General features: G+C 38.6%; 1 protein-coding gene and 2 pseudogenes across 1 annotated transcript; all 3 read right to left on the bottom strand.

Annotated features, from left to right (window-relative positions):
- Positions 1-126: 126 nt before the first annotated feature.
- On the bottom strand, positions 127-1,104 carry LOC122331818 (olfactory receptor 6N1-like). Its single transcript, XM_043229342.1, has one exon. It carries the CDS (start codon positions 1,102-1,104, stop codon positions 127-129), a length of 978 nt encoding a protein of 325 aa, XP_043085277.1.
- A 4,878-nt stretch (positions 1,105-5,982) lies between these two features.
- LOC122331764 lies at positions 5,983-6,942 on the bottom strand (annotated as a pseudogene).
- A 5,440-nt stretch (positions 6,943-12,382) lies between these two features.
- LOC122331763 lies at positions 12,383-20,652 on the bottom strand (annotated as a pseudogene).
- Positions 20,653-23,316: the final 2,664 nt, after the last annotated feature.

The following is a 23,316-nucleotide window of genomic DNA, read 5'->3' as shown; positions in this document are numbered from 1 at the left end:
TTTATTTGACTTTATTTGTAAACAAACAAATCAGCATTAGCATGTCTATGCTTTGGCTTGTAGTTTCTAACATGAGCAGGAGCTTCACAAAACATATCAAATTGAGTAACATAATAACAATCAGAATTAAGATGATAAAGCTATTGAAAATGATCTTAAATTATTTGGTACTATTTTTTTGCGCAAAAATACATCTTTTAATTGGTTCCTGATCTCTTTAGTTCTGGTGCAGTAAACAGCAGGGTTTATTAGAGGAGAAATTAGAGAGGGTACAATGAAAATTGTATTTCGCTCTGTCAAATTTAGCCCAACTATTAATCGTGTTAGGAAAATAGAGATCATCTTTGGTACAAAAAAACTGAACAGGACAATGAGGTGACTCAAGCACGTGCTGATCATTTGCTTTTTGTTTGAGTTATTGGAAAGTTTGGTCACACTATATGCCAGCACAGCATAGGTACACAGAATAAAAGGAAACTGCCCACATATTGGCCCCACACCTATTATTGTACTTATGAAAAAATATGGTTCAGGATCAACACAAGCAGCTCTGATCAAAGAAGCATAATTACAAAACACATATCTAATGAAAGGCTGACAGTATGGGACACTGTCTACTATTGATATCATATAAGCCATAACAGCGAAACCAAAAAGCCATGTTAGAAAAATGAACAGAAAAAGTCTTGAATTTGTTATAATGCTGTGGTATCTCAAAGGAAGTCTAATTGCAATAAGTCGATCTATTGCCATTAATGTCAGAGCCATGCACTCTGTAATATCACCAAGATGATAGAAGAACATCCTTGAGATACAAGAGTAGTATGAAACATTTTTTATCTCAGCCAGCAGCACTGAGATCATGGTTGTGCTGCAGGTAGAAGAGAACATTATGTCAACAACAGCAAGATTACAGATTAATATGTACATAGGTTTGTGTAAATGTCTGTTAGACGAGATGATACACAAATTGATGCCGTTCCCAAGCAATATAAGCATGTAGGCTAATAAGACGAGGAATCCGAGGAGCTTTTGGTTCTGCAGGTGATCAAATCCAGTGATTATAAAGTCTACCTTTTTTACAGTATAATTTTCAATAGCCATTTTTAGTCACTCACTGCTTAACATAAAAGTACATAAACATTTAAAAAAATAAAGTTAATACAGATGAAAAGATAAAGTCACTTAGAGTCTCAATGTACTCACATATGCACAGAAAAAAAGCTCCTATGAAGGAAAATGGCAGAAAGATGCAAACAATGTCTGTAACAGCCAGATGATGAAAACTGTAAAGATTAAAGTATAGTTTTAACAGTAGTACAAAAAGAGTTTTAGTCATTATTAAGAATACTGTAAGTAAAATACAAATGTTAGGTAAATCAATCCCCTCTTTTTTTGTTTTAAAAAATATTCTAATTTAAAACAAAGTAGATTGGAATTGCATATAAAAAAACATTGAAGATGTTTCTCTCATACTGTTCAAAAAACTTGTGTGATGTTACACCTTTTATACTTTCGTTGTGTGAAAGATACATCATGGTTTCATAGCAACCGTGGTTAAGACAAAAACAGAAAACCTTTCTAATTATAGAAATGCATAAGCAATTATTTTACCAAAAGTAATATCTAATTTTACATATTTTAAGTAATATCTAATCTAATTTTGTCACTCTAAATTTGACATTTTTCATCTGCTGTGGGCCCATAGCAAATAATGCTGAATTCTATAATTAAACAGAATCACTTTGTGAAACAATTTCAGTTTTTTTCCAAGGTCTTTACAGCCTACAACGGCTTAAAAATGAGCATGGAATTATATCTCTGCCACAATTTTGAACAAAAAAGGTCATATTTTGAGCGCCAAAAGTGTGCTTTGAGCATGCACAAATTGAGCTTTGCGCATAAAATGTTAGTATCGCAAAGAGGAAAGTATTTTGAGCACAGAAAAATCAATTTTGCTTTTAAAATAATTTTTTTGGTGTGCGCAGACTTCCCTTTTGTGCACGCAATGTTTCACTAGCTTTCTCCCCTGACACTCACCCTCATTGTTCTCTAAATGCACCAACCTAGCATTACAATATGCCATAATTCCAGCCAATCAGAGACATGGCTGCTAAATTTTGATTGGCTGAATTTTACAACCAATCACAACACTCCCTGCTTTAAAAAATACAGTGCCAAGATAAGTTGATATTCATACTTTTTCCAACAGTTTACCAATTCAAAACAAGAACAGTCGAAACAACAGACAGGTATGGCTCTCTATCTAGAGTAGGACTACATTCTGCTACTAGTAGTTGACAGTCTAAAAAATCTTTTTTAATCTGGCACTGCCTTCTGCTCCTTCGTTGCAAGGGCTGGCTATCCACCTCTCGTTCCCAGTTTGCGTTGTAGGGACTGCCTCAGTCTGAGTTATTAGGCCTGTCCTTGCCTCATTGTGTCAGGGTGTGGTTTGCGAGAGAAAGAGCGTTAGACGAGAATGCTACAAACAAAAATCTTTTAATCTTCCAAAACGAAATAAACAATATTGTTACAAATAGGCAGGCGGGCAGGCAGACAGAAAATAACCACACATATGAACAACGATGTCGGACAAACTGATTACAAACACGCTGGACTTAAATACACACAGGAAATCACAAAATTAACTAGACACAGGTGAACACACTAAGACAATTAACTGAAATTAAAAGTAGGGCATACAGAGCACGTGGGACAATCAAAACAACAACAAAGAGTTCAAAAATGTGACATTACTCCCTCCTCCCGGAAGCTACGTCCTCGCACCTAAAGTAACAAAAACACAAAACTTAGAATGGGGATAACGGATCTTGGGAGGATGCTCTGGTGGTGGGCGGGCCCCAGGAGGGGGTAGGCAAATGGAGTCCAGGGAGGTGCAGTTGGAGGGAGGAGCCAGGAAAACACAGAAGGAGTCCGGAGCAGGAGGAGATCCAGAGGACCCAGAACCCAGCCATGATGGTCCACGGTGGAGCCGATGGAGAGAGGAGCCATGGAGGAGAAATGGTCGTCGAATCCATGGGGCCAACTGATGGTGGTGGAACAGGTGGTGGAGGAGACTGTGGCAGAGGTGGAGAGCCGAAGGGCCAGGGTGACACCAAGGTGCTGGAGGACCTAGGCGACCGATATGGTGACGGGATGAGAAGGATGCCACGAAGCCAGAGCGACAGAGGACTGAGGTGGAGCCGGAGGGATGGAGAGACGAGGCTAAGCTGGAGCAGAGGAATCCTGAGGTGACGGATGGTCGACGACAGACAGGTGGAGAGGAGGGAGCTAGGAGCCAAGGGGGAGCTGATGGATCTACAAGCAGAGGTGGAGTCCAGGACTCGGAGGCCGAATGATGAGGCGAGGGATCCTTCACACAAGACGGTGATGGTGACCGGCAGACTCTTCAGAGAGTACCAGATGATGAGCTGAGGATGAGCGCAGGGGCTGGTGGGAAACATCGGCGACGCGGATGGTAAGGTTGGGAGGGTGGGAAAACTTGGAGCGTAGACACTGGAGGCGGTGCTGGCTGCATGGGCACTGGAGGAGTGCTTGTGGTGTGGGCACTGGAGGGCTCTTGGGGAACAGTCTCTAGGGGGCGCCCTTGAGGCAGGGACTCAGGACGGCTGGATGGAACCAGCGGGCATTCAGGATACAGGGGTGGTGCCAGGTTGAACTCCAGATCCCAGTCCTCCAGCTCTTCCTGTAAATCCAGCAGCCCTAGGTGGATAATCAGTTCATCCTTAGCTGTGGTGCAGTGGGCGGAGCTCTACTCCATGGTCTAGCTGTACCAGGCATTCTCCACCGTGGCGTGCTCTGTTGCTGGCTCGCGCACCTGGTCTGACGAAGTCGACTCGGATCTCGTGGCGCCCCACGGCTCTGTCGCTCTCTCTGGCGATGGCTCTGTGGTCGCGGCAGACTTGGACCCCTCGTCATCGATGGGCACAGGCTGTAGGTCGCAGTGAAGTGATGGGCTGGGCTCTGGATCGGGAGTGGGGCTGGTGACGTTGTCTTCGATTTGGACGGTCACTGACGAATTGCACGACACCAGCACTCGCTCAATATAAGTGGCTAGGCTCTCTCGAGGGCGTCCCCAGACAGCCTCACTCATGTGATGGGGTTGAGTTCCATAAAAGTAGATTGAGCAGAGAAAGCTGTCTGGGTATCGCGAGTCGTTCGATGAACTCCTCCATGTAGCCCCCAAGAGAGCTATGAGGAAATTAGGGTTGACGAATGGAGAAAACATAAGGGGAAAAAATGAAAAACAAAAGGTGAAAACATGCCGCTATTAAACTTTTACAGGTCCGGCGTTCTGTCAGGGTGTGGTTGGCGAGAAGGAGTGCTAGACGAGAATGCTACAAACATACATTTTCCAAAAACAAAATAAACAATATCGTTACAAATAGGCAGGCAGGCAGACAAAAAATAACCACACATATAAACGACAACACGCTTGAACTTAAATACACACAGGAAATAACTAAATTAACTAGACATGGGTGAACACACTAAGACAATTAACTAAAATGAAAAGTAGGGCATACAGAGCATGTAGGACAATCAAAACAACAACAAAAAGTCCAAAGACCTGACACATTGCACTGGCTCCTATAAAATTTAGATTTGATTTTAAGATCCTTTTTGCATACAAGGCATTGCACAATTCTGCATCGGCTTATTTCTGTGATCTCAGACCATTTTCAACCTCTATGTCACTAAGATCAGGCAATCAGTTTTGTTATCTGTTCTTTAGTTATAAAGTGTTTTTAGTAGTTGCCCTGGAGCTGTGGAACAGTCTCACTGTGAACATTAGAGTTTTTACTTTTGTGGATGTTTCTAAATCTAGTTTGAAGACTTATTTATACTCTTTAGCATTTGAATGAAATATTTTCAAATTTGTTTTATTTTATTTAATTTTCTATTGTCTGTTATTATTTTCTATCTTATTTAGATTTTTGTATATTATAAAGCACTTTGGATCAACTACAGTTGTGTTTAAATTTGTGCTTTATAAATAAAAAGTGCCTTCTCTCCTGTTAGGTTGCTGTCCTTGTTGGTCGAGTTCAGCAGTGGTCCCCTCACCATAGAGGATCACCTATGAGCACACCCCTCTCATAAACTGAGCGACTAACATGGGGTCTCTAGGCCTCTAACGATAGTCCATGTTATGTAAAGTTTGCAGACAAGTTTTCTGTGCACTTTCTAAAATACATGCTGTGAGTGCGGACGCACATCAAACATTTTGTGGTCTTTCTAGAATTCGGTATTGTAGGGGTTATGTGCTGCTGCTTTGTGCCCTTTCTTTGAGTTGGTCAGGCCCTGGTTTTACTTTGGGCCCCTACTGTGCCTTTGTATTCTTAGTGATATTGACTTGAACAGGTATTGCTATCAAGGGTCTGTTGAGACAATTCCTTCTGCTAGCTAATGCAGAGCAAGCAGTAGCCCCTAGGTGACAGGCCAAAACCTAGTTAATGTCCTAGGCGCTTGGTTGTACATTGTAAAAAAAAAAAAAAAAAAAAAGAATTTGTTTCACCTTGGAATAACATTTACCTCACTGCCTATTTTTTTAGTATAGTCAATTTAAGTTACTTAATGTTAAGTTGACTAAACCTCCAAGTAGGAAAAAACTACAATGGGGAGTCAATGGTGAACTAAAACAGACTTTTTTTCAAAATATCATCCTCAGAAATTCATACAGGTTTGGAACAACTTAGGGGTGAGTAAATGTTGACAGAATTTTCCTTTTTGGGTGAAGTATTCCTTAAATTTAATTTTTATTATGATAATATTATTAATGCTTTTCATACACAGTATGATTCAAGACATACATTGATTAAATACTCTAAAAACAGTTCTTGTTTAACAGGTAGGCTATTCGTCAAAGCATAGAAAGACATGTTTTACATTTAGTTTTTACAAAACTTGATCAAAACCAGTAACAGAATAAAAATCAGAATAAAATTATGGAGCTACTGACAATTACTTTACATGATTTGGTAATATTTTTTTGAGTAACAATACGTCTTTTAACCGGTTCCTGATCTCTTTAGTCCTGGTGCAGTAAACAGTAGGGTTTACTAGAGGAGAAATTAGAGAGGGCACAATGAAAATTGTATTTCGCTCTGTCAAATTTAGCCCAACTATTAATCGTGTTAGGAAAATAGAGATCATCTTTGGTACAAAAAAACTGAACAGGACAATGAGGTGACTCAAGCACGTGCTGATCATTTGCTTTTTGTTTGAGTTATTGGAGAGTTTAGTTACACTACGTGCAAGGACAGCATAGGTACACAGAATAAAAGGAAACTGTCCAAACAATGGCCCCAAACTTATCATTGTAACTGTGAAAAAATATGGTTCAGAATTATTAACACAAGAAGCTCTGATCATGGCAGGATAATTACAGAATGCATACTTGATGACAGGCTGACAGTAGGGGACACTATCTACTATTGATATCACATAACCCATAACAGCGAAACCAAAAGCCATGTTAGAAAAATGAACAGAAATATTCGTGAATTTGTTACAATGCTGTGGTATCTCAAAGAAGTCTAATTGCAATAAGTCGATCTATTGCCATTAATGTCAGAGCCATGCACTCTGTAATATCACCAAGATGATAGAAGAACATCCTTGAGATACAAGAGTAGTATGAAACATTTTTAATCTCAGCCAGCAGCACTGAGATCATGGTTGTGCTGCAGGTAGAAGAGAACATTATGTCAACAACAGCAAGATTACAGATTAATATATGAACATAGGTTTATGTAAATTTCTATTAGATAAGATGATACACAGATTGATGGCGTTCCCAAGCAATATGAGCATGTAGGCTAATAAGACGAGGAATCCAAGGAGCTTTTGGTTCTGCAGGTGATCAAATCCAGTAAATATAAAGCTGTCTACATTTTTCACGGTATAATTTTCATTAACCATTTTAGTCACTTACTGCTTAACATAAAGATACATAAACTTAAAAAAATACAATTAATACAGATGGAAAGATAAAGTCACTTAGAGTCTCAATGTACTCACATATGCACAGAAAAAGCTCCTATGAAGGAAAATGGCAGAAAGATGCAAACAATGTCTGTAACAGCCAGATGATGAACACTGTAAAGATTAAAGTATAGTTTTAACAGTAGTACAAAAAGAGTTTCAGTCATTATTAAGAATACTGCAAATAAAATACAAATGCTATGTAAATCAATCCTCTTTTGTTTTTGTTTTAAAAATATTTTAATTGAAAACAAAGTAGATTGGAATTACATATTGAAGATGTTTCTCTCATCCTGTTCAAAAGACTTTGTGTGATGTTTATAGACCTTTTATACGCTAGTTGTGCGAAAGATACATCATGGTTTCATAGCAACCGTGGTTAAGACAAAAACAGAATGCCTTTCTAATTATAGAAATGCAAAAGCACTTATTTTCTCTAAAATAATAATTTAACCTCTAATTTTGTCACTCTAAATATGACATTTTTCATCTGCTGTGGGCCATAGCAAATAATGCTGAATTCTATAATCAATCAGAATCACTTTGTCAAACAATTTTAGTTCTTACAAAGGTCATTACAGTTACCACAGCTTAAAAATGAGCATGGAATTATATCTCTACCACAAAAAAGGTCATATTTTGAGCACCAAAGTGTGCTTTGAACATGCACAAATTGAGCTCTGTGGATAAAATGTTTGTATCGCAAAGAAGAAAGTATTTTGAGCACACAAAAATAATTTTTTTAGCATTTAAAATACGTTTTTGATTTGTGCAGACTTCCCTTTGAGCGTGCAATGTTTCAATAACTTGCTCCCCTGACGCCCACCCTCATTGTTCTCTAAATGCACCAACCTAGCATTACAATATGTCATAATTCCAGCCAATCCAGTCAATGTTATATTAAACAATGTTTTGATCTTTCAAGCCTTCCACAGTGGCTGTTACATTTTAACTGGTTAGAAGGCGTCCCTCACATTGCTCGGGTGAATAAAGACATCCTGTAGTGAATCCATGTGTTTTGTAAGATACATTTCCTTATTTCAAACTTAATAAACACTTTTGTCTCACTTCTGCCGACTGTCAAATCTGGAAGTCGATAGGGTGGACGATGTACCACATAAAAAATACAGGAGAATCCCTGGAAAAACAGGAGAGTTGACAGGTATGACTCTCTATCTAGAGTAGGACTACGTTCTGACAGTCTTAAAAACTTTTGGGTTCTGCTGGTCTGTCTTTTTAATCTGGCACTGCTTCTTCTGGTCAAAGCTAGGTGTGCTCCTTTGCCATGCGAGGGCTATCCACCTCTTGAGCACCACGTTGACCACATTAGAGCCATTCTCTCACGCTCATTCAACACCATCGTTTGACCAAAGTGGAAAAGTGTGAGTTCCATCCCACCAGCACATCTTTTCCTTGGCTACGTCATTGAACAGGAGGGAGTTGCAATGGGACGAGAGGAAAGTCAGGGCCGTACTGGATTGGCCACAACCCTAGTCACAACATAGTCAGTCAGCTTCAGTAATTCTCAGGGTTCCAATCCAGCAGCCTTGTCTGGAGCCCAGAGCGCCATATTGTGTGCCTTGTGCCAAACTACCAAAACGCCTCATCAACTACCAGCTGGCCTCTTTCAGCCTCTGCCTCTTCCTTGCCATCCCTGGTCCCACATTGCGCTGGATTTTGTTACGGACCTATCGAACTCTTGGAGGAACACTACCATCCTCTCTGTGGTTGACCGCTTCTTCAAGGCCTGCAAACTCATCCCGCTAATGTCCCGCTTCTTCAAGGCCTGCAAACTCATCGCTGATGTCCAACGCCCTAGAGACTGCCAAATTGCTGTATGAACATGTTATCAGGCTCTACGGACTGCCCAATGACATTGTGTCCGATAGGGGGGCTAATTCACTTCTCGAGTGTGGTCAAACTTCTTTCAGAGCCTCAATGTAAACATCAGCCTCAAATCGGGCTACCATCCTCAGTCCAGTGGTCAGACAGAAAATTGGAATGAGGACCGCTTTTGCTTCGTCTGCTCATGCTGTCATCGCCAACCTCACAAGTGGAGCCAATTTCTGTTTTGGGAGGAAAACGCACAGATTTCTGTCTAAAAACCTGCCACAGGTATGACACCTTTCAGGTACACTGAACCCACTGATCTCCCATCCGTGATTGACTGGCTGCAGCTGAGCAAACAATTTTGGGACAGAGCGCACACTCATCTACAGAAAGTTGTCTACCACTAGGTCCACCAAGCCAATCAACATTGCCAGCCGAACTCAGGCTATGCCCTGGGGCAGTGGGTGTGGTTTTCCACCTGAGACCTTCATCTCATCTCCACCTACCATGGCATAATCTCAGCCCCTAGTATGTCGCCCCATTCAAAATTATTAGACAAATAATCATTTAGTTTGCATCTGCCTGACAAATTATTTTGCCCACATTTCATGCTTCTCTATCAAACCTGCTGGTGATCTGGGAGCTGCCCAGGGGACCTGCTGAGGACAGGCCCTACAGACCTTCATCATCGACGTTGAGGAGGTCTAGCGGTTCCAGTTACTCGACTCAAGACTACAATATTTCACTCCTGATTGTGCTCACTTCCATCAAGAGGATGGGGGACGTTGCATGCATTCTCAGTCAACAAATCTTGCCTTTGGTCCAAGTAACTCTCACATTATCTTGAGACCCTGGACCAGTTATGTGCCCAAGGTTCCCATCCCATCCTTTTTGAGATCAGGTGGTAAAATCCTGCAAGCACTGCCCCGGAGATGGCAGACCCGACCAATGTGTTTCTGTGTCCCATTCACACTTTACGCATTTACTTGGAATGCGCCTGGAGATTCAGAAAATATGAGCAGCTTTTTATCTGCTTTGGGGGACAGCAGAAGGGGAATGCTGACTCCAAAAAGAAATGGCTTCATTGGGTGGTGGACACCATCACCTTGGTGTACCACCCTCAAGGTGAGCCTGGCCCCCTTGAAGTGAAGCCTTACTCCACATCAGGTTATTGCAGGAGACTGGTGTGTTGCCCGCTTGCAGCGCCATTTCCCATGGATCCGTGCACTTTTTCCCAGTTGTCTCCCCTTGGTGAACACTGGGACCTCTGTTATCTCGAAGTTCAGGCTAGTAGTTTGAGCTGTGTCTGACAATGGGCTTTCATCCCGCCCTCTTCAGACATTATTGTGTTTTCTTTTTTCTAGCTTTTCTAAAACGTTCCACATGACAAAATGAGTCATTGTGCTCCACCTCCAATGATTGCTTCATACAAAACTGGCAACTTGATGGGTCCACTATTCTGGCTTATGGTGCCAGTAGGAAGGTTATGCATTGAGTTTCACTTGCTCTGACATGCTCGCTCTCAGCATTGCTGCTCAATTACATGTTTTGTCTAGTATTGGTTCCTGGTCTAATTCCTGTATTCCTTCCTGATCGCTGGCTCATCAACTTTGATCTGCCAGCTCTGGTACTTCAATGACAACTCTCTGTACCAAACTTTTTGCTCCTGGAGCCATTGCTGTTTGCTGTTGAGTCTTGAACACCTCCAATCAGCCTATTCTCCAGTTGTGCTGCCCCATTGTTTGGGCTGTCGTCTGTTGTTTATAAACATCACACTGCACATCCATAGATTCTCCTCTCAGATTGTTGACACACATACCCTTCAGTCATACAGCTATAATTAATCTCTCGCCTGCTCTCTCCAATAACTGCATTATTAACAGCATTATCAATGGTGTAAGTTTATATAACCAGATTTAAAATAATGATTTTGGAATTAGCAATGAAGGCTTGAGATGTATAAGAACTTTTAAGAACAATGTTCAATGTATTTATGTGTGATAATAATTGCATTTATATATTAGGTGGCCTTAACTACTATGTACTTGCATTAGAACATAAGTACACTGTACTTACTGTGTTCGTATTGTATTTGTCAAATAAAAAAGTAATTACAGATGTAATTATATATAGGTATTTTTAAAAATGTAAGGACAATGTAAGAACATGTATGTACACAAAAAGTGCATTGTACCATTGTATTGCATTGGGACTGAATAATTTACTCAGGCTATGTTGTCATTATAAAAATATGGGTACTAATAAAAAAATGTACCATTATACAGGTAAAATAATAAGAGTACTGATACAATATGATGGTTGGAACTAAGGGACAGTAGACTTAATTTTTGGTTTAATTATGATTAATATTTAAAATATTATATATAGTATTATTTTAATATGATTAATGCTTATTCATGTATGAGCTTTTCATACAAAAGATTTAATATACAATAAATCTACAAACAGTACTGTTCAACATTTAGGCTATTTTCAAATTAATAGAAAATATTTTCTTCAGCATTTCAAATTTCTGCCAATACTGTCATTTTAAAATGAAGCAAAACTCAATTTTTTCCCTAATTCCTTTTACTTAATTTGAAAACAATTAATTCAACATTAGCATATCTATATGTTTGTCTTATATTTTATAACATGAACAAAAGCGTAAAAGCATTATCAAAACAATCAACACAATCAAAATTAAGATGATACAGCCTTCAGAAATTGACTTCAAATTATTTGCTACTTTTTTTGTGCAAAAAAACATTTGCTAGACGTGTTCTGATCTCTTTAGTTCTGGTGCAGTAAACAGCAGGGTTTATTAATGGAGAAACTAGAGAAGCTAAAATCAGAATTGCATTTCGCTCTGTTAAATTTAACTAACACCTATCTCGAGTTAGCATTCCAGAGACCAGCTTTGGTGCATAAAAACTGAGCAGAACAATGAGGTGACTCAAGCAAGTGTTGATCATTTGCTTTTTGTTTAAATTGTTGGAGAGTTTAGTCACACTATATGCCAGGACAACATAGGTATACATAATAAAAAGGAATCTGTCCACACACTGGCCACAGATGTATTATAGGTATGAAAAATATGGTTCAGGATTAACATAATAAGTCGATCTATTGCCATTAACGTCAGAGCTATGCACTCTGTGAAATCACCAAGATGATAGAAGTATGTCCTTGAGATACAAGAGTAGTATGAAACTGTTTTAATCTCAGTCCTGTTTCTACTAGGCCCTGCTGCTACTACCAACTCAAAGCTAGGCATTCTAAACAATAACCTACACCAGTGGTTCCCAACCTTTTTTTACAGCCCACACAACAGCACATATGTTTCCGCTGCCCACTGCAAAAATTTAAATGAACCTGTTATTTGTGTCGGGTTAGTAACTGAGTACTCAGAGCATGACTTTTAACTGTCTTTTATTGAATAAACGGGTAATGTTGAATAACCAGAAAATGTGCATAATAGGTCACCCAAGCCTGAGACACTCTGGGTTAACAATTCTTAAGTAAACAGCAGGAAAACCTAATCCATTCAGAGGTCGGCCTTGCGTAGACCCGTCATCGAGCCATCAGTCAGAAGGAACTGGCAGAGACCAGGGTTGAGACGAGCAGTCAAAACATCAGAGAACTGGAACACTGGACAAATCAAGACTAGAGTCAGCTCTGAGGTGAGAAGCTCGAGAGAAGCGCAAATCGAGAGCAGATATAGAGCGAACGCATTTAAGGGAGAGAAACCATTGAGCGAAATAAAGAAAAAGCAAAAAAAAAGACCCAAAGGAAACTGAGACCGTGATCCCGCTCCCTGACCTTTTTCATTTTTTAATTGCAATGTATATTAACTACAAGTACAAATTTAAGTAAAGCGGCTCTCTACTGTTGTCGTTTCAGAGAACGCAGATTCAATAGTTTTTCTTGCTTTGATATTCTTGAAGTTTGTTCTCAAAAATTCAATTGGCTTGGACGCATATTCACTATGTTTTGTTTCCAAGTGCTTTCTCCTTAGTAATTGTTCTGGTTTTGAAAGCTTCATTTGACAGGACTTCTGAGCATACAACACAGAGTCGCAGTGGCTGCTCGTTTCTCCAGCTCCCACACATGTGAAACCTACGCGCAGTACTCGCTGCTATATTTTCTTCTTTTAGGTTTATTTTTGAGTCTTTTCTGTGTCCTGCTTACTTGTAGATGAAGTATTTTCTCTCTTTTCAGCGATCCCGTTGTCAACCATTTATCCATGTTTACATCTGTTGGCATGTATGCAGCAAAAATATGTTAAATAGCCTAATCTCCAGCGAGTTGTTTTTAAACCAATCAAATCGACCTGGTGAACAGTATAGTAACAGTTTATTATTATTTTTTATTATTTAATTAATTATGATATTTAATTATTACTGTTACTTTTATGTATTATTAGCAATATTATTATTTCTATTGATAATAACTGGCGGCCCCTCTGCATTACAGTTACGGCCACTGGGGCAAGCATAGCTCAGGTTGAAAACCACTGACCTACACACTATGCAAAGAATTCTTGAGTCATTTTTGACCCTCTTCTCTCCAATTTGATAAGCACATGAACACAGTTTTAAAAGTGGCTTTTTAATCTCAGATCAGTAGCCAAGGTAAACACCTCCTCCTCAGCAAGGACCTCAAATAGTGATTCATGCACTAATCTGTTCTTGATTGGACTACTGTTCTTCTTTATAAGGGTCATTGGCCTCAATCTACATGCCAGTTACATATAGTCTCCAAAAAATGTCGCAGGCTCAAATTACATTTCTTTTGATATATCCCTTGAAAAAATATCCTCTCTGATTCCAAGTAAAGGGGAAAAAAATACAATAGGAATCAATGGTGTCCCAAAACAGCCTTACACTAGATTACAAACTTTTTCAAAATATTATTCTAGAAATTCATACAGGCTTGGAACAATTTAGGGTAGAAATGATGACAGAACTTTAATTTTTATGTGAACTAATCCTTAGAATCTCTAAGGAGTTTATTATGATAATCTAATAATCTTACAATGCTTTTCTCATACACAGTATGATTCATGACAGTATATGATGATTAAATACAGTTCTATTTAGACAGGTAGTAGGCTATTTGTCAAAGCATAGAAAGACATTTTATTATCCATTTTAAGATTTCTCGCCATATATCAGCTTAAAAACAACAGAAATCCAAATATTTTTCATACTTTTATTGATTTTGAGTCCTTGAAACAAACAAATGTCTATACTTTGGTTTGGAAGTTTTCTAAAATAGGCAGGACCATCAAAACATATTATCAAAACAAGTAGTTTATCTATAAAAATTAGAATTGTACAAATTATACAGCTATAGCCAGAGAATGACTTTTACATGGTTTGGTGGAATATTTTTTGTATAACAATACATCTGCATAACGGTCTCTGATCTCTTTGGTTTCTAAGTGCAGTAAACATGTAGGCCGCATTTACAGAGGAGAAATTAGAGAGGGCTAGTAAGAGTTGTATTTTGGCTCTGGTCAAAAATTAGATCAACTATAACTCGAGGTAGGAAAATGAGACCAGCTTTGGTAAGAAAAAAAACTAGACAGGAGCAATGAGGTAGACTCCAAGCCACGTGCTGATCTAGTCTGTCTTTTTGTTTGAGTTACTGGAGTTTAGTTACACACACTCACGTGCAGGGGACAGCATGAGTGCACACAGAATAAAAGAAACTGTCCAGACAAGCAGCCCCAGAGCTTATCAACAGTAACTGTGAAAAAATGCTGATTCAGCACATACATGTGCTGAAGCTCTTACAGTCATGCACGGGATAATTACAGAATGGCATTATAGATGACAGGCTGACAGTAGGGGACACTATACTATACGATATCATACATAACCCATAACAGTGAAGGCAAAGCCCTTAACTAGAAAGAAATGAACAGAATATTCGTGAATTTGTTGCAATGCTGTGGTATCTCAAAGGAAATCTAATTGCCAGCCAGTCAGTCTATTTGCACATTATTATCAAGACCATGCACTCCATAATATCACCAAGATGATAGAAGTATGTTCTTGAGATGCAAGGTAGTATGAGAACTGTTTTAATTCTCAGCCAAAGCAGAATTAGGATCGCGTTTGTACTGCATAGTAGAAGAGAACATTAGTGTCAGCAGCAGCTGAATTACAGATTAATATATATAAGACATTGGTTTGTGTAAAGGTCTGTTAGACAAGATGGTACACAGATTGTTCGCAGTTCCCAAACAATATAAGCAGGCATGACTAATAAGACAGGAATCTAAGGAGCTTTTTGGTTCTGCAGGTGATCCTTATCCAATCATTATAAAGCGCACCTGTCTACATTGGTCAAGTGTACTGTTTCATTTGCCATTTTCTAATCAATAACCCTAGGAAATAAAGATACAAATATTTGAAATGATTCAGTTGATACAAGATGAAAGAGATATAAATCACTTAGAGCCTGCTAATGTCTTACTCACATATGCTGAGATAAAACCCTTATGAAAGAAAGAAATGTATAAAGTATACAAACAAATTATCTATAACAGCCAGATGGTTAGCAAAAACTGTATGAAATTTAGAAATATTTTTGCTTTGAAGTACAAAAAGAGTTTCAACTCATTCTGGAAATAAAGAAGTATAAAGAAAATCAAATATACTGTCATATATTTTTCTTTTATACTCTCAAACTTATAAATATTTGAATCCTAAACTGAAGTAGATTAGAATTTGGTATATATTAACCTATCAAAGATGCTTCCTCTCATTCTTGTTCAAGAGACTTGTGTATGATGTTATACCTTTTTATATTTTTTCATTGTCTCTACAAGAGTTACACTCATTGTTCACAGCAAACTGGGCTGCTGAGATATTAAACATTCAGAGAGTCTTTCCAGTTATATAAATTACTAATCAATTATTATTTCTTCTAACATATTGTGTTTGGAAAGTAAGTAAAATGTTGCTGGAATGCCAGCAGGCTCCGAGAGCTATATAATATATCTGGGTGTATGGGCCTATTATATCTATCTACCATGTTTTGCAACATGGGCGTAACTTCAGCTATAAGGAAATAACTAGAAAAGAATTCATGCACATATTAATAAATTGTACAATTATTTTGTAGTACAGCCTAGTGCGTTTATAGATCACTTAATAATATTGTAATGATGATAAAAAATACCAGTTTCAATATTCCATGACATGGACAGATATTTTGTTGCTAGAACATATCAATAATATTATGCCAATCTGAGATCATAGAATGGAGTAGATACTATTTCCCAGAAGACTGTGTTCTCTCTGTTCCAATTCCACAACATGAGGTCTATGCTATCTTATGCTGCTTGGCAGGGCAGTGCTGTGAAGTGCCATTAATCTTTGTCCATCTCTTGAATACAGAAGGGCCAAATATTGTATAGAGAGCATATCGATGTAAGCAAAGAGTACAGAGGTCATGCACAACTAATAGGTTGAAAGAATTCTCATCTCAAAGTGGTACGGGAACAGGCTAATGTAGAGGCTTGTTTTTCTGTGCTGGATCGGAATAGTTTGATCTCATTTGGATTTGTGAGGGTAATGAAAGGGAAGTGACAGAGGAACTGAGGTTTTCATGTAAGTAGCTCCATACTTTCATAGCTCCTACTCTTCAGTTCTATACCATAAAACTTGACTGTACCTTCTGATTATGCACACACGACCCTCAGTGATTCCTCATATGGAAGTTTCTGATGCTAAATAAGGAAAGCACATGAATTACTGCTAGCTAAAAAGTCATGCCCACACCATCACCCCTCTAAGCAAAGGCTGTCTCAAGGAGGAGACTCTCTCAGCTGAGAGTACTCTGAACTGGCGTAAGGCATTCAGCACCCAAGGCTCCCAGTGACCTCATATTGACTGAATAGATTGTACATTTTGAGGCTGGTAGCTGCTCCGTTGTCAAGCAGCTCGAGTCTGAGACCATAAAGGCATATATCGAGGGGGACAAGTGCCAAAGGTTTTAGTTGACCACCCTTGCCGCCTCTTAGCTCTGAGAAATAGAAAGATGGTGGAGGCTGTGTAAACACTGAATGATTAATGCTTATATACCGAGAGGAAAGTCAGGTCACATTGATTGGTCAACAACCCTAGTCATAATAAAGAGCTTCAGTAATTTCGGGTTCTAATCCAGCAGCCTTGTCTGAGCCCAGATGCCATACTGGCCTTCTGGCACTATCCTTACTGGAATGGAACTATAATGTGGGAACTATGAACTGCTGTCCTGAAACTGGTCTGATGGCAGCACTGACTCTGGAGGGGTCAGCGTGATCCTTTCACAGTTCTGATGGACCATAAAAACCTGGAATATCTGTGATCTGCCAAGAGACTTAATCCTCACCTGCTCAATGTGGATGATTTTTACATGATCTAATTGCAGTCACCTACTATAGCTTGCCCTAAGTAAATTCCTGGAGGCAGGAAGCCCTCTCTGGCAATCAGAGAGAAATGAGAGACCACAGAAACTAAGACCCTTTCACACCCTCGCCTGGGCATCCCGGCGGCCAGGCCACCCAAGCAGTTAGTCTCGGCATCTGTTCTGGTGGCCTACTCTCTGATCACACAACCCTAGTCACCAAGGAGCTTCAGTAATTCTCAGGGTTCCAATCCAGCAGCCTTTGACGTTGCAGCCCAGACACTATACTGGATACATACTGACGTCGCATTCATCCGCCAATTGTGCCCTTCAGACAAATCCACAAACGCTCCTCATCAATCATCAGGCTGGCCTCTTTCAGCTCTCTGCCTCTTCCTTTGCCTATCCTGGTCACACATCGCCAGATTTGCGCCATGATCTATCCAACCTTGGAGTGAACACCTACATCCTCTGTGGTTGGACCGCTTCCAAGGCTCCGTAAATCCTATCCCGCCTCCCCAAACTGTCCCCAACGCCCCAGAGATCACAGCAGGTCTGCTGTCTGAACACGCTCTCTTCATGGCTTACGGACTGGCCTAACAACATTGAAGTCTACAGGGGGCCTAATCTACTTCTTGAGTGTGGTCAAACGCTCTCCAGAGCCCAACAAACATTAGCTCAAATCAGCTACCATCTCTCAGTCCAGTGGCTGTATGCAGCACTGAATCAGGACCGCTTCCACTTCCTCTGCTCATGCTGTTTCACTACACCCACGGAGGAGTTCATTTTCTTTTTGAGTGGGAATATGCACAGAATTTGTCCAATTCCGCTCTCAGGCATGACACCTTTGCATACGAACCCACTGGACTTCCCATCCGTGAATGACTAGCCGTGGCTGAGCGAACGTTTGGGGACAAAGCACTTCATCTACAGAAAGTTGTTCAACACTATGTCACATTGCTGGCCGAATCCAACTCCTATGCCCTGGCAGTGGTGGTGGAGCTTCACCCGAGACCTTCGCCCACCTACCGCTATGCATAAGCTCAGTCCTGGAATGTCGCCACATCGAAATTGAGGTTGTCTGTGGCCCGGGCCGAGGACAGGCATGCAGATCCTCATCATCGATGTTGAGAGGTCTAATCCATTCTCTAAGGTAATTCTACCTGAAGACCATAACATTTCATCCCTGATTATGTCACTTCCACGAGTGACAGGGACTTCTGCATGCACTCCCCAGTGAATGGGGAATCTTTGCCTTTGTATCCCACTCAGCTCTCACACATTTATCTCTGAGACCTCCGACTAGTTATGTGCCCAAGGTTCCCACCACTTTCTTTTTAGAGACCAGGTGGTAAACCTGTAAAGTTAACTGCCCTGGAGGTGTGATCTGAATTGAGGTGGCCTTCATTGGTGTGGTGACACTTGCCCTGAAGTGCAGACTATCTGACCTGGAGTATTTGCCCCCTGGCCCCCGGGCAAACAGCCCAATGTTCTATTACGGCCTTAAGGATATACTGAGCCTCACTTGCTCCACATGCCTGCCCCTCAGCATTGTTGCTCACCATATGTTTCATCTAGTATTGTCCCCTACCACCTTTATCCTTCCCATGGATCGCTGCTCACTTGGCTACCTTAATCTCTCAGTTTCATTTGGTCCAATAACTGTGCATTAGACTGCATTTACATATATATCATCAGTGGTGTAAGCTATGTAACCAGCTTTAAAATAATGTTTTTAAATTAGTAATGGAGGCTTGAGATGCTTAAGAACTTTAATAGTAACTTGCTTCAATGTTATTGAGGTGTGATAATATTTTAGAGGCGTGCAATTGCAATTTATATATTAGGTAGGTCTTAACTACTATATACTTGCATGAAAATTATAAGTGCAATGTACGTATTGTAATTATATTGTGTTTGTAAACACTTTCTGCCTTGCAAAAACAAGCTTAGGTGACAGGTTTGTGGTATACTATGGTATGAACAATGGAGTATATAAGTTGAGTTAAGGTGTCAACACTGGTCATTGGGATCATTAACACTATAAAAGTAATTACAGATGTAATTATATAGTATTTTTGCTAGTTATGCTGTTATTAGAAAAATATGGGTGATATTATTTAATAAAAATGTACCATTATACAGATAAATAAAGATACAATATTAGTTGGTTGAATTTGAGGGACACTTTTGGTTTAAACATGATTAATATTTAAAGTGTATTATATATATTATAATTAATTTTTTTTAAATCTTTATTCACATGACTACATACAAAGACTTAACATACAATCAATTTCTACTAATACTTGAAAAATTTAAAATATAAAATAACCAAATATTTTTCCTAATTTTTAATTTCATTTGAAAATAACATTAATTCAACATTAGCATATCTATATGTTTGTATTATATTTTAGAACATGAACAAAATATAAAAGTGACTTATGAAAAAATAATCAATACATTCAGAATTAAGATGATACAGCTTTTGAAATTGACTTCAAATTATTTGGTACTATTTTTTGTTCAAAAACATTTACAAAACGTAACTGGATCTCTTAGTTCTGGTGCACAAACAGCAGGGCTTATTGAATGGAGAAACAGACAGTTGAAATCAGAATTGCATTTTGCCTACTAAATTTAGCACAACACCCATTCGAGTTAGCATTCCAGAGACCAGCTTTGCATAAAAACTGAGCAGAACACGAGGTGACTCAAGCAAGTGTTGATCATTTGCTTTTTGCTTGAGTTGAGTTGGAGAGTTTAGTCACACTATGTTGTGGACAAATATAGGTACACATTATAAAGGAAATTAACCACACATTGCCACATACAGACTTATTATAACAGGTATGAAAAATATGGTCTGTGGACTGACTGAGGAAGCTCTGACTCATAGAGAAGCATATCTATGAAACATATCTAATGACAGGCTGGGATAGTATGGGACATCATTCATTATTGATAATTACATAACCTAGAATAGCAAACCAGCTAAACAGGTCAGAGAAATGAGCAGAATTGCCAGTGAATTTGTTAACAATGCTGTATCTCAATGGAAGCCTGATTGTGATGAGTCGGGTTCATTAGCTAATGTCAGGAGCCATGCACCCTGTGAAATCACCAAGATGATAGGAAGTACTGTTCTTGAGATACACAAGAGTAGTATGAAAACAGTTTTATCTCTGCAGCTAGCACACTGAGATCATGGGTTGTGCTATATAGAAGAGAAACATTATGTCAATAACACAGATGATAGATTAATATATGGCATAGGTTTGTAAATGTTGTCAGTCAGAAGATGTGATAAACAGATTGATGCCATTTCAAGCAATATATACAGAAGAGCAGACGAGGACTCAGGAGCTTTGGTTCATAAGTGATCAAATCCAGTGACTGAGGTTACCCCATTCTGACAGTATAATTCTTCATTTACATTTTCAATATTTAAACACATTTAGTACAGATGATATAGTTTCAATTGAGATTCTCAATGTACTCATATACACATAGGCAAAAGTCCCTATGAAAGAAAATGGAAGAAAGATGCAGACAGAGTCTGTAACTGCAAGGTGATGAAAACTCTGAAAGGCTTAAATATAGTTTTATCAGAAATACAGTGAAGGTTTCATCTGATGGGATGGAAAAAAAAAGCTGTTATACTATAATTTGTCCTTTTCTTTCTTTTCTTCCTCTCTACTTCCAGTCAGAGTACTTGAAAGCATAAACTGTCTGAGATGTTCCTCCCATCCAGATAAATGCAAGGAAGTCCTGACATTTATATTTTACTAGTGACAGATACGCTCATGGTTTCCTAGCAGCCTTGACTGATAAATTTAGAAAGTCTCTCAAGTATAGTGTATGAGTTAAAAATATACATCTGACAAAAATATCTGACAATTTTGCAATGCCTCTTAACTTATTATTTAATTGGACATGAGGGAGATAGGGTAATTGTCTCACAAGTGATAAAAGAGGAGATTTGTCTGGCCTTGTGTAATACTTTAGTGTAATGGCACTTTAACTTCAACCAAAGTCATCTAAATCATGAATATAATGATTGTTAAAATGAGCAATACTCAAAAATAGTAGATTCTAGAGTGAATGAGATTATGGCTTACAAAACTTATAATTAGTAATGGTATATACTATTATTAACATACACATGACTTCTTAATGTTCAGGTATATGCTGAGCTAACAATGTTCCCTTTAGGTGTTTTAGATCCTGATTACACAAATGTTTTAATAGAATTCAGTAACTGCTGGTGCAATGGGGATCAAATATATAGTATTTTATGTTGAATTGCTTTATTATACACAATGTAATGTATTAATACTTTCAGTTTGACTTATTAAATTTTATACTAATTCTATTCTTTGTTTGAAGCAACATCATAGAATTGGCTTCATTATAAATCAATCATGGTCAATCTGTTGAACTTGGCTTGCCCAATGGAACAGACCATAATAGAGTAACAAATGCCTTTTAAAACTGAAGGCAGACAGTTGAATGAAGGAAAATGCATAGTTTACCATTTTTTTGGTAAAGTTTAAGTTTGTACCTGAGTGCTGTGCATTAAGAGCAGTGTGGGAGGCGCTTTATATTTGCATGCATAAGATATAGAAGAAGTTGTAAGCGTGATTACAACAGATCAGTTTAACTGGTCTGCCTTGCATGTTTACTCGGACTGTAATCAAAATAAAGCTGTATATTATCATGGCTTTATGATTACCCATGGCATTCATTTGGCCTAATGATCTTATGCCTGGCAGCTGGAACATAAAGCACAGTCATGGCTACTTATGTGATATTTCACATAGCACCCATGTTCCTTGGTAACAGAAGTAAGATTTTCAGTGCATGTTAGGACTTGTGATTCATTATCCACTATAAAGCAACAAGAAGAATAACAGCTGGTTTGCACTACAAACCAGTTAGGTTATGATAATGATAATAGAAAGAATCTTGAACAAAATACCATTGTGTGATATAAAGAAATATTAGATCATGTTTTGTACAGGTATGTCTATTCGGTAGCTTAAAATATAACTAGTAGCAAATGTCACTATAGTTTTGTAAGAACATTTAAGTTTCAAACGGCTGCCCCACTCTTACCTTAAAAGTAATTTCCATGTAGTTCGTAGATTATATTTTAGCTATTATTTATATTTTGCACCGACAGATAGAGCTATTAACAGCTTTCACCGTACATGCTGATGGTCCTCTTAATGATCCATTATTAGCTGAGTGAGACATGCTTAAGATCCCAGTGTGCACAAATGTTTTAATAGAATCAGTAACTGATGCTGTTGTTTGCCTGAGGGACAACAGGCTTTAATTTTACCTTATATGATTAATATTAGTTATAGTTTCATACACACAGTATGATTCAAATTCTACATACAGATATTATTAAATACATACAGCACATCTATGAAACAGTTATATTTCACAGGTAGGTTTTGTCAATGTATGAAGGACTTTTTGTTTAACATTTCACATTTGCCAATTCAGTTAATGTAAAATATGCAGAGCTCTTAAATATTGTTCTCTATTTTCTTGTTTAAATTGAACTCTCTGTCTATGCTTCTGGCTTCTGTAGTTTCAAATGAGCAGGAGCATCACAGACACATAGAAAAGGCACATAAACACAAATCCAGAATTGGACACACAAAGAATTGAAATTACCTTTAAAATTATGTGTACTATTTTTGTGCAAAACACACTGCTATCTGCTCTGATCTCTTTAGTTCTGGGCAGTAAATAGTGGGCGACAGAGTAAATTAGGGAGAGGCTACAATCAAAACTGCATTTCCTGCTGGTTAAATTGAGCACAACTCCTATTCGAGGTTAGTAACAGAGACCAGCTTTGAGTGACAAAAACTAAATACAAGACAATGAGGTGTGACTGGAGCATAAAGGATCAATTTGTTTTTGCTTGAGTTGTTGGAGAGCGGTCACACTGTAATAGACAGCATATATAATATACAACAAAGGAAAACTGTCCACACAACAACCACATACTTATAATTACAGGTTAAAAATATGAATTCAGGATCAATACAAGCAGCT

This window comes from Puntigrus tetrazona, unplaced genomic scaffold (genome assembly GCF_018831695.1).
Source record: "Puntigrus tetrazona isolate hp1 unplaced genomic scaffold, ASM1883169v1 S000000002, whole genome shotgun sequence".
Taxonomy (NCBI): Eukaryota; Metazoa; Chordata; class Actinopteri; order Cypriniformes; family Cyprinidae; genus Puntigrus; species Puntigrus tetrazona.
Note: the sequence above shows the minus strand (reverse complement) of the source record. Positions and strands in the feature narration are given on the sequence as shown.